The sequence below is a fragment of the Callorhinus ursinus genome, unplaced genomic scaffold, assembly GCF_003265705.2.
Source record: "Callorhinus ursinus isolate GAN/ISIS: 27379988/994484 unplaced genomic scaffold, GSC_fseal_2.0 scaffold6, whole genome shotgun sequence".
Lineage (NCBI taxonomy): Eukaryota > Metazoa > Chordata > Mammalia > Carnivora > Otariidae > Callorhinus > Callorhinus ursinus.
The window spans coordinates 47,721,804-47,734,795 of NW_027397068.1; the positions used below are offsets into that span (position 1 = coordinate 47,721,804).

General features: G+C 41.0%; 1 protein-coding gene across 22 annotated transcripts in view; it reads right to left on the reverse strand.

Moving 5' to 3' along the window:
* Positions 1–12,992, reverse strand: part of EPB41L2 (erythrocyte membrane protein band 4.1 like 2) — a 206,461-nt gene that overhangs the window by 48,838 nt on the left and 144,631 nt on the right. For all 22 annotated transcript variants that reach the window (XM_025865473.2, XM_025865470.2, XM_025865461.2 and 19 more), the window contains 4 exons: positions 12,664–12,882; positions 10,981–11,068; positions 6,829–6,981; positions 6,178–6,275 (listed from right to left, as the gene is read on the reverse strand). In XM_025865473.2, the coding sequence (XP_025721258.1) occupies positions 6,178–6,275; positions 6,829–6,981; positions 10,981–11,068; positions 12,664–12,882 (558 nt within the window). The remainder of the gene's footprint in view (positions 1–6,177; positions 6,276–6,828; positions 6,982–10,980; positions 11,069–12,663; positions 12,883–12,992) is intronic.

Below are 12,992 nucleotides of genomic sequence, written 5' to 3' on the forward strand. Positions count from 1 at the left end.
CTCTGGCCCTCTTGGTGGTAATCTATTCACGTAAGGTAGCAGACGACTTTCTTGAAAACTTCCATTATCTGCAAAAGATTTTCAAAGGAGACACAGAAGATGCTGCTGAGAAAACCTACTCTTATGATGGCCAGTGCCTCAAACTGTACTTTGGGAAAAGCTATATATTCTTAAATTAGAATTATGGAATACTAGAAATTTAGGCCTTAACAGAACTCTTATTTGTGCTCTGCATTATTTTTCTCCAACAGTTGAGGAAACTAAGGCACAGAAAGATTAACTTTCTCAGCATCCTGATCATAAATAAGAGAGGCAGGTGAGAAATGTGGTCATTACCTTTCTCTCCCTCTCTCTCTCTCTCTCTCGTTGACTATGACAAGGTTTCCCTACCTAGCAACCAGTTAAAGAGGACCTAGGAATGCTCTGTAAGAGAGCAATGATCTATAGAAAGGAAAGGGTCACTGGCAGGCTCATCACTGCAATAATAAAGAAATATTCATTCTTGGAGCACTTGGGTGGCTCAGTCAAGTGTCCAACTCTTGATTTTTAGCTCAGGTAGTGATTTCAGGGTTGTGAGGTCGAGCCCCATATCAGACTCTACGCTGTGGAGTCTGCTTAAGAGTCTCTCTCCCTCTCCCCTTCCTAACCCTCTATCTCTCTTGCCCCCCCTTCAAAAAAAAAAAAAAAAAAAAGGCAAGAAATACTCATTCTTGAAAAACAAGTTAGCTAAATCCCATGTATCTTTATCATCTATTCATGAAGTATACTCTATAGTTAATGGAAAATCAACCAGAGGAAAAAAGAAGTATTTCTAAAGAATACCTCAAAGGGAAAATATGCATTGGTGACCCCAAAAGAAACTACCCCATCCCCCAAAATTATTAAACTAAAGACAACAAGCGTTGGCAAGGATGAGGAGAAATTGGGACTCTTGCAAACCATTGGTGGGAATGCACAATGATGCAGAAGTTACGGAAAACGGTATGGAGGTTCCTCAAAACATTAAACATAGAATTACCACATGATCCAAAAAAATCCCACTTCTGGATATTTATCAAAAAAAAAAAAACAAAAAACCCTGAAACCGGGATCTTGAAGAGAAATTAGTAGCACTCCTATGTTCATTACAGCACTATTTGCAATAGTTAAGATGTGGAAACAACATAAACATTCACTGAGAGGAACGGATAAAGATGATGTGGTCTATGCACAGGGCAGAGTGCTATTCGGCCTTATGAGAAAAAGAATTCTGCAATACTCGACAACATGGATGGACCTTGAGGACATCATGCCAAGTGGAACGAGCCAGACACAGAAAGGCAGTGCATGATTCCACTTATATGAGGAAGCTAGAACAGTCAAATTCATAGATTCAAGGACTGGAATGGTGTACCAGGGGCTGGCAGGAGAGGGAAATGGGGAGTTATTAGTCACCGGGCATAAAGCTTCAGTGAAGATGAATAAGCTCTAGAGATCTACTGCATGACACACGCCTACAGTCAACAATATGTCATACACGTGACGTTTAAGAGGATAGATCTCATGTTATCTGACCCAATAAAGTGTAATTATTCAAAAACAAAAATAAAAGATGGGACATAAAGAGAAGAGTGAGGTTGGGGGTATCTGGCATCCATGTGTAGGGTCACCTCAGTTGACTGCATCTCTCAATCAAAGGCCAGGTCCCCCTAGAATGACCAGCTTCACACAAGGATTTACTTACTGGTAGCTCTCATTTCCAGTTCTAGTAACTGCTCCCCACCCCCAGCAGTGACAACACCCCTTCAGGCCTAGGGGTGTTACCAAATCCTACTCATGAAACCCTATTCAAATTAAAAAAAAAAATTTAAACTAGAAACAGGACACCTGATTGTGGGAATTATGAAAAATCTTAAAGGATACATAGGTAAAGGGATAGATCTTTTTAAAGATTTAACCTTCTTTTACAAAATTAATTGAACTCACACACACAAAAAAAACCCTGAAACTTCAGTCTTCAGAAAACAATTTTAAACAAAATTAAGAAAACCTCCATTAGTGCTTTCTGACTTTCTGGTTATTAGCTTATCTTCTATAACTTCACATGGATCTGTGCTAGGTCCCATATGTTGTTATTATATGTTATCATTGAGCAAGTGCTCAATAAATACAGGCTGGATCACTAGAGAGAATCCCATGGTCACCTTTTCCTAGAGGGCACTTGAATTTACGTAGCCAGAAAAATCCAAACACATGTCTACCTATCCATTCTTCAGAATCCTCTTTCTCACTATTACATAGTCACAGCATTGAAGAACAGCTTTTGAAATCCCTTATGCCGGGATTTTAGAGAAGGGGAGTTGGGCTCTAAGTTCTAGAAGTTCCAATACACAGCGAGAACTACTGCTGAATATTTCAGCTTTAATTTAGTAAACAAAACAATCCCGCTGCTAGAAAAAGTCCTTCGTAAAATGAAGTTGTTGGTTTTATTTTCTTCCCCCATTTATGAAAGTAAGCTCTCATTTATATAGACTAGGGTATATAACCAGTTAAACATCTAAGTCCAGGTGAGGAGCGTTCTATACAACCATACTTCTTTAGTCTAATTTGTTTTTAAGGTAACAGACGATTGGTTGCCATTGAAATACATATCAGATTATCCACTTACGCATTTTGTAAAAGATATTTTAAAAATATAAGTCCAAGAAATAGAAGGCAAGTATTTTAAAGGCGTATATCTATCTAACACAATGTAAGATTAGGAAAGTCATTAACTAGAGGATTATTTTATTTCAACTTGAGATAAAATACTTCCTTGCCCAAACGGCACCAGTGCACACACACACACCAAATATTAACTTACAGATTAATTTTTTGACAACAAGGAAATCCTCAATTAAGTTGCAATTAAATAGAAGCAAATACCAAAACAAAAATGGACTGAACACAGACATTTATTAGTTTTTTCTAAAAGAATATTTTTGGTGGCTTAAGTCAACAGTAGTGCAAATAAATTTCCTACAAAAATGTAGGCTAAGCAACAAAATGTTTCAAGATCACTGAACAATTATTTCGTCTTGACATTACTTTTATTTACCAACTGAGACCCTACCGTCATAAAAACAACATCAAAATCACTACAAGACCTCAATCATTTCACTTTTGGGAATTTAAAAGCTATAAATAAGGACCTAATCACTGTACAGTTTTAATGGTTCTGAGCAAGATGATCTAAGGACTAGCACAAAAGAAATCAACAGTTACATATTTTACTGCTTAAGAAGCACAGTAAGGATTTATAATGGGAGAATTTTTATAAAATATTAATGTTTTTACCTATGGAAAGTAAAGGAACGTTTTAAGAAAAACCCACATTTCAGTTACTAAAGTCAATCAGACATTTAACAATAAAGCTCTCTATGAAGCAGCAGATGAGACTAATTCACTTGGAATTACTCTGGATCTACAATGCCAAGTTTAAATGACAGTTTCATGCCAACCTACAGGAACCTTGTGTTAATCTTGTTTATATGCCGCCACCACCACCACCACCAAAGCACATCCGCTGTGAATAAGGTCAGGAAGTATAGCACAGCGGGTACACAGTGGGCCCTGTGAGCCGCAGGGCCTGGCTCTGAACTCCATCTCCACCCATGACTGTCTATAAGACCACAGGCACGTCTCTTAACTTCTCTGTTTCGCAGTTTTTCCAAACGTAAAGTGAAGATTACAATGATGTTGTAAAGATTAAAAGAATTGATCCATGTACAGCACTTAGAAGGGTGATAGGCCCTATCAAACACTCCAAGAAAAATAACAGCTTTATTATTATGTCCTTGTTCCACTAATATTAGTCTGGCTGAGTGGCTATCAATCAGTAGAAAGATCTGTGTCTTTACTGGCTTCAATCTGAAAGCCATTTTAATTTTCTGAAGAAATCCTTTGCATCTTTTGTGATAGAAACAGAACAAAATCCAGATTTGATTCAAAGCACTCTGCAGATGAATTATGAATGCCTTGCTTTAGATACACTGCTTCCTACCATTTGTAAGAAAAGCTATACAAGGTTTAAAGATCTAAAAATCCTTTTGTTAACCATTATCTCAAAAGTCTGCAGAAGCAAACTGGTCTACTTTTAAATTGGGAGTCGTGGCATGTCAGCAAAAATGGAACAACCTAAGGCTTTGAAGGGCTAACAGACATTTCAGAAACGCTTGCTAGAAGAATCCCAGAGGAAGGACCACACAGAGGTGACCAGTGTGGGCTTTGGAATCACAGAGCCAGATCCCTAGCTCTGCGCAGGCGCCTGGCCCCTGTGCCCTCCATGGGCACCCAGCTCTGAGCCACTTGCTCAGTGGGGGTGAGCAATAAATGAGACGGTGCAAGGTAAAGCAAGGGGTTATGTTTCTGACAACAATATACGCTCAACAAATGTAGCACCTGTCATTTCTAAAATAATTATTGTTTCTATTATCATTACCTGACAGGAAAGCCTGCTATCTCTTCTGCCTTGATCTGTGTCATTTAACTCATAAATGTTATCTACTAGCTTTATCTGAGGCAGGCTCACATTGTCTTGAGGAGAAATTTGTCATGGCTTCAAGAGAAATTACAAACTTTTCAAAGATTTATTTGCTCAGTGTAACTATGTCAGATGGATTCAAGTATATTTTAGGAGTTACATTTCTCTAAAATGAGTATATTAGAGCAGTCTTGAAAACAGATTATGTGTCAATTTAACTTGAAAGAGTCACCTGTACCAGCTAATAATTCACCTTAAAAATAGCATACTGAGGTACCAGACTAAGAATAACGATGATACCGATGGTGAAAAGAAACATTCTTATATACCATATACCAGAAATATTGTTCTACATTTGTTTTGTGTTTTTTCTCACTTAGTTTTCAAAGCAACCCTATAAAGGCAGGTATTATTATTACCATTGCACGGATGAGAAAGTGAGACTCAGAAAGGTAGAGTAACTTACCCACAGCCACACACCCAGTGTGTGGTGGGACAGGAGTAGCAAGCAAGGGCCCAAGGCAGAAAGCTTCAAGATGGAGGATCCAGACACATAGCTATATAGACCCCAGTAACATGAACTGAAGAAATAGGGAAAATGACCAGGTAAGAAGAGTAATGTAGAAATATGCCCTTGAAGACAAGGATAAAAAGAGATGGGACCCAAGCTGAATATAACTAGAGGGTCTAAGGAGACCTTCTGGTTTTCTTATTTGTCTATTTTGGTTTTTACAGGAGTAAGACATGGACGTGTTTATTGGCCAAAGAAGTCAAAGGCACTCACTGGAGAGTACATAATGTACAAAGCATGATTCTATGTGAGGCATAAAATGAAGAATCAAAACTCCATAGGGAATGATTGTTTTTTCCTTGAGACAGGATAGAGGGAAAGAATGAATAGAAAAGAGGGGGGAATGCTACATAATTATGGGCAAAAGAAGGAAAACAGAGGGTATGTGAAACCGAGAATGCTCATGACCACAGCTTTTAGAATCTGTGACCCACGCAAAGGGGGCATCTGAGCAGAGGGGCCAGGTTCCTAGGGGCTCAGGAAGATCATGAATATTGTAATGGGAAAGGAAGTAAAAGGTTTGACTGCCTGGTAGCTCTGAGGATCCAGCCGATACGGGAAATAACATATCTGTAACAGCACTAATCCAGAGTGTGTATACCAGGCGGGCTGCTGCTGAAGGCAGCGTCTGCAAACACAGATGCAGAAGTGGTAAGGTCGAGATACGGGACTGACCCAGGACCAGCAGCCTGGCAGGCTGATGTGTATACAGGGCACGTGGTTGGATCATCCTGACAGAGTAGCAAAGGGACAGACCCCCAGGGTTTGGGCTGGTTGGGCAAAGAAGTTAAACAGGAGGGAGCTGGTAAGAACAACGAAATGAAGCCTGTGATGAATGATGGTGGCAAGAGAAATGACAGCCAGGTTTGAAGAGAGTGGTGACAGTAGGAAAGGTAGCTGTAGTCAGTGGAGTTTGGGACCACTGTAGACACAGGTCGGCTCTGAGTGAGGACAAGGCACGGCCAAGGAGATCTGGTAGGGAGGAGGGCAAAAACCATAAAATAGGGCGTGGCTGCATCTGTCCTTCTCTCCATGACCACCTCTTAATACACACAGGTAACCAATAGCTGTTCTAATGAATTTTAAGCTGTTGCATTAAAATTACCTGTAGAAAGTATGATGTTCCACGCACACTTTCCATAGCCTTTTTGCTGCCCGATGGTTTGGCAGTTTGAATCCAATGGTGCTCTCAAATTGTTCGAGCTAGAATAAATCAATAAACTAAATCAGCATATTTCCTTAGAAGTTGATTAGAAGCTACTGAAAAACATGGATTCAGATGTTTCTGTAAGAAGTTAATTCTTCTCAAAAAAAGGAGACATTCGTATACCCAGTGTAATTACACAAAATGAATTTTTCGTAGACTGCAATACTAGTTTCTATGAAATGCAAGTACAACTACGGACTCTAACCCATGTCCACTACAACTCATTCTACCACCTTCCTATTGATCTCTATCACTTAGTTGTTTCGACAACAACAAAATAATGGCCCCCCAACTATGTGTCAGGCACTTACTACTTTCCCTTTTTGCTAAAGGGTATGGGTGGCTCTTGCTTATTTATTTATTTTTTAGCAACAGGGAATTTCATGCAGGTTTATCATTAAGAACTCCCACCTTTTTTGCCATGAAAGAATAAAGAATAGTTCATTTTATTAAAACTCAATGGGAAAAAATTCAGTTAGCACACGGCCATAAAGAAGAACACTGACCAAAGCTGTTCAGATATGCCCAGGCGCACGTGACATTGCTTACCTCTGCCGGCCTAACTTTAATGTAGAAGTTACTGCGCTTATAGGAAATTTTCAAGATTTTCGGCCAAGCAAAACGATTGATTCTCAGTCTGTCTTTGTAAATGAGGAGCCCGTTAGCACACACACCCAGCTTGATGTCCACACCTTCCGAGTCCTGCCAAGCATAAGCCATTTGACCATGGTTAAAGCTGTCAAAGTTACATAAGTCAGGAAGCTCATTATCCCGCCCTCTCCTTAAACCATGACCAGGAACACCAACTTTACAGGTTGGTATTTAAATCTCAGTGACAGTACACAAGTGGACACAGAACATCTTAAATCTATTATCTTCTGGGATCAAATCTGATTTGTCAAAGAGGTGTAGCCACCGGTCCACAGGATACAATATTCTCCAAAAGGCATAACTTCTATGTTCCCAAGCCTGCCTGCAAGAGCTGATGGGGAAGAAGGGAAAGAGAACTCAATGCAGACATTCTGAAGAGACAGGGTTTTCCTGGAGGCTATTGCAGCCCTTGGGGACAGTCTGTCGGCCCACCCTCAGGTGTGGTCAGCCATTTTACTTCAGGCAAATTTATTTCAGATGGACTATGCTAGCTAAGAGCTGTTAAATTTATGCCTCTATTCAGCAAAACACCAATCCCTCAGAGAAAATTTCTCTTGGAGGCCAACTGCTGAAATCTCTTAATTCTTCCGAGCCACTCCTCAATAACTCAGGAGGGCTGACCTCCAGTCTGCATTATAGCATTGCTTTGGCTGGCATATTTCAACGGACTGCAGACTAGTCTTGAATTTATTCAAATGGTTTTCACTCCCAGCATTTTAACTTGGAATAGATGACAATCTAGAATAATCACAAGCCTGAACGATTTTTAAAAATCAAATAAATTTACAGATAAAAGTGAAATAGTGTCTCCTCACATTGCAAGTAATATTGAGGATGCAATAGCACGACACTCAAAATACACAGGTCATTGTTTAACTTTTAAGGGAAGAACTGGATTTCACTCAAGATATGTAAAATTGAAGATTATTATTCAGAGAGATCCACATTTTCAGAAATCATTTCCAACATGGCAGAAATTCTTACTGAGCCTGCTGAAACAAACACCACATTTAACCTAAGTCTCAAATTCAATGGAAGTGTAACATTTTGACAGCCTTGTTACTGAATCATCCAATACAAATCAGGTTACTCTTTTAAAAATAAAAGGACAGTACTAAGTAACGCAAGTCAATTGCTTTCTCTGCTGCCGTACCTGAATAATTCATATTTACACATAAAATTACATTGGACAATCCAAGCAGGTTTAAAAAGCTCATCTATAAGGTGCTTTATTCACCCATATCTGGCAGCCCCAATTCTCTCTAGGAACAGAGAAAAAAGCTGGGATAGATCAGGCACAGGTGCCCAAGCAACTTGGCACCAGCCACAAATGATGCGTTCGTCAAAAACATCACTGGCCATGGCCACAGGGAGGAGGCCAGAAGACTGCCCAAGACAGCATGTTCTCACCACAAGTAGGGAGGCAACACTGACTTGAAACATTGAACAAAGTCACCTCTAGTCTGAAGCAATCTTCAGACAAGACACAAGCTATTTTATCGGACTGAGGAATAAACACAATCTGGAACCAAGTAAATCGGTTCATTTTCCGTTGTTCCATGTACTGCTTCAGAATTATCACTATTTGTGTGAATACGAATTACAGATAAAAGAGTAACAAGCAAAAGGGAAAAAAGCATGCCTTAGTCCTCCATATTTGACTTCTGCCAATCATTCAGCAACCAAGTCAGAAAAATAAACTAATAAAAAAGGAACACCTCAGGGAGCTGTCACCTATGCCTATCAGTAGGATCCCAGGCCCTCTGACCTCTGAATGGGCTCAGCCCATGGAAAGTTCTCACAGATAAGAGAGAGGACAGACAGAAGGGAGGTCAGGGACATGTCCCTGTGACAATTGCAGCTCCTCTGAAGACCGTCCTCCCCACACACACAGCTCTCCTTCTGGGTTCTGGCAACCACTCTCTGCCCTCACCCCTTCGGAGGAATTGGGAGGGCTACTGGTATGAGCCCAGAGGTATCCCAGGCTCGTGGTTTCCCTGTACCTGTGTGTCAAGAGTCCTTCCATTCAACACTCTTAGGCCTGTCCTAATGGGAATGTGCCGTTAGGAACTTTTAATAAAATTTTTTTTTATTTAAATATAATCAAGACAATGAAAGATGTATGAAGGCACAAACTTCAAACTCCACCCAAAGTTCTTTTAAATTGCTACAGACTTTCTTCTCAACAAGCTACAAGTATCTTCCTCATCAAATATTATGAGACTATCAGATGACAAACAGAATGAATAAATGAATGTTACTCTGAACTTGTTAAAAAAGCAATCTGTCCTAACCCCATAGCAAAAATGGAAATTATACTGAAATAGAGCCCACAACTTTTTTTGGCTTTTCTAAGGTACACCTTAAAAAACAAGAATCGTGAAATCTTGCCAAGTTATTGCCATCTAAGAACTGGTTTTTAACTAGTGATCAACAAATGAAAAAATTTATACGTGGCCAGAGTAATGGGGTTTAAGAAGAGAGACCCATGGGCTTTTTGGTCCCAAACCTGTTCTCTCCTGCCTCCCCCTGTCTGGGTCTCTCGGCTGACCCCGCCTGTCTCCATCACAGAGAGAAAGGAGCTGGAAAACACACAAGTGGTAGGAAGCCCCATTTCACCTCCTACAATTTATCAGAAGGTATCAGGCAAATATGGGAATGCTTAACAATATGTGGCTTAAGCAAGTCATTCTCTGCACTCTGTCTTATGCAGTTGTAAATAAAAAAAAAACACTCAAATCTCAAATGAGGTGGTGTAAATGGAAGGATTTTTAAGAATTAAAGGCATCTAGCACCTAGCAGTTAAAAATGATGATGCCAGAGACTATTTACTGACATGGAAAAAAATCTTTTAACAGAGCAAGCAAAAAACAACCAACCAACAAAAAACAAACCCTTCACAAAATGATACCTGTAGTATGATCCTATTGAAAAAATGCCTCAGAGTTCAAGTGCTCAGAGATGGTTTTGTTTTTTGTTTTTTTAAAGAAAACAAGAAAATGTTTCAAAATAGCAATAGTGTTTATTTCTGCATAAAGAGATTTCAGTGGTTTTTCTTTTTTTCCCCTTGTTTGCTTCTATTTTCTGTAATGTACACCTATTTACTTTTATAACCAGGAAAAACAGTTAAAGAATAAAGGAAGCCACTGGAGAAAAAAAGTGCTTTGCAAACATGAAGTACTACCAACACAAGAGCAGGAATGATTAATCTGAGGCCTAGGGAGGGAAGAGATCTCTGGGTGGGAGGCTTTCCAAGAGATTTCTCCAATCACACAGTCAGAGATTCCTAGGCTACACGTAGGGATTAGCAGGCTCTTTTAAAGCACATTTTTCAAAACCAAATTCATCTTTCACCTTACCTCCTGCTCTCCTCCTGGGCTCTCTGAGCTCTGTGATCATCTGGACTAGGGTCATGAAGCACGTGATGCTTACTAGTGGCATCTTCCCAACTCAATCCCTTTCTCCTGTCACCTAGCCCACCGTTCCACCCTCTCCCCGCCTCTCAAATAAGGCTGCAGGTGCTGCACCCCCTGGAGCCCGGGCCAGTCTCCCCCATCTTACAAGAAGTCCCAAAACAGACCTGCAGAGAAGGACCCGACCCTCAGACTCCTTTACAGGCCCAAGTTTTTTTCAAAAATGGTTACATCCATACTGCTTTTGCCCTTTCATGGTTGCTAGGAACTGCTCTTTTCTGCCACGACCGAGGGGGGAGAGGCGGCTGGGAGAGAGGCAGCCCTTGACACAGCAAAGGCGGGGATGCAGGATAAGCCAGGGCAAGGGGTAAAGATGGCCGACAAGGGGAGTCTTACAATAAGCACGTGTGAAAGAGCATTAACTGAAAAGACTGAGGAAAGAAGTAGGGCGAGAACCAACGGTCCTTCCCACAAGCATAAACCCCACCGTTAGTCACAGAAGAAATATTACAGACACCCTCGGGTGAGGGCGAAGAGCTTTTTCCTAAAAGTGAGCTAGGCCACTCTGAAACTGGAGTCCTCTCGGAACTTCTGTTACAGGTGGGAAAGATGCCACTTCCCAGGACACGGGCAGTACCTTGGCGTGATGTAGGTCAACACCATACATGGAGAGCCTCTTTGCATTTTCCAAGAACTGAGAATCAGCTTGTGCTGGAGATAAGCCCCTGAGAATCAAAAGAAACAGTATTATCTCATTGGCAGGTGCAAGGCAAACGTGGCCAAAACGGGAAAGGAGCATATGAGCTCAGAGCGTCCAGGCTGGAGACGGTAACCCCACAAAATCTGCAGACAAGCAGGAAATGGGTGAGAAGGCTCACCTCTGAACCTTAGGCATTTTTCCTCGTAAGATAAAAAGGGTAAGGGTAGAGATTTAGATTACCTTAGAAAATTATTTTCAGGTTTTTTCCCCACTGGGGAAATGGGTGTAACATGAATTACCTGAGAGTAAAAAAGTGATCTCATCTTTCTGAAAAAGGCAAATTCTTGCTTCCTACTCCTTCATTTTATTTCACCAGGATTGGTCATAATACAGACCACAAGTACTTGTATTTGACTTTACACCTACGGTAGTTAACACAGATCACATCCTGCCCATACTAAAATTATTTCCATCCCTGTCTCTAGTCACAAGTCCACAAGTTTTCAGCTCCCACAGAGCAGGACTCCATATTCACCGTGGCATTTCAGGACCTGCTATTTCAAATTCAAATTATACAGTAAATACCTATTGAGTAGAATTGGAATAAAGTTAATAATATAAGAAATACTGCTCCCCCCCCTTTTTTTTTACAGAAAGGTCAATGAATGCGGTCTGTTTAAAAATTTCTAATCTCTGGGGGCGCCTGGATGGCTCAGTCGTTAAGCGTGTGCCTTCGGCTCAGGTCATGATCCTAGGGTCCTGGGACCGAGCCCCGCATCGGGCTCCCTGCTCTGCGGGAAGCCTGCTTCTCCCTCTCCCACTCCCCCTGCTTGTGTTCCCTCTCTCGCTGTCTCTCTCTGTCAAATAAATAAATAAAATCTTTAAAAAAAATTTTCTAATCTCTGAAAGTTCCTTTCCAAACATTTTTGTCAAATTTTTACATAATTTCAACCCTGCAATATGGGACAAACTATGATTTTGTAGTGAGAGTTTTTTAAACTTGTGCTAAAAAACACATTTGTTTTCACAAAGATATAAAAGTTCTTGAAATGTAATACGGTATATTTACTACGGTATTAAGTAAGTAAGTAAAGCCTAGCTGCTAGAGCAAAGGTCATCTTTTGTGGATAGAGAAAACATTTTACTGCTCCCAGATTCATCGCCACCCACATTTCTGATCCAAACGCTCACTATCTCTCCAGCTTTAGCAAATAGGATAATAAAAACAAAAGGCAGAATACATAGTAAATGCCAAACAAGGACATGGGTATGTCTGCTGTGCACGCGCGCGCGCGTGTGTGTGTGTGTGTGTGTGTGTGTGTGTGTGTGTTAGGGAACAGGTTTGGGAGGAGGCGGAAGGAGACGTCCTAAGGGAGAAGTGACTTTTTCCAATAAATGAAAACACTGGGGATCATGAGCACTGTTCTTCACAGGAGAGTCATGAACACAATGAAAGGATATCACAAGGGCTACAGGTTGTCTGGATTAGTACTAAGTGAGGTTCCAGAAAGAAAAACTGGATAATCCCGTACACTGTGCTCAAACATCTAGCAAGCGTTAGAAGGGAAGCTGGTTAAGTCTCCCATGACTATTCTCTCTCCGGGAAGCGAGTCACCACACCTGTGGGTTTTATGCAGTTCTGCCACCTTCTCTTCCAGCTCCTTGGTCTGTGTGGGGGCAAACTGGAAGTCACTGAGGTCACTATTGCCATGTTCTTCTGGATCATAGTCCCCAAGCTCAGCCTGCAGAGTATAAGATCCCAGGAGGGCGTGCGTCACAAAAGAGCAAGGCAGGCGGCCAGAGGCAATGTCCTGCCGGAGCTGAAGGCACAAGAAGTATCTGTGAGGAGCAAGGGGGAGCAAGGGGGAGAAGAACATCAGTTAGGACGGTAGCACTAGTAATCCTTGAGTTTTCATACTCCTTTGAAAACAAACAGACCATATAGGCAA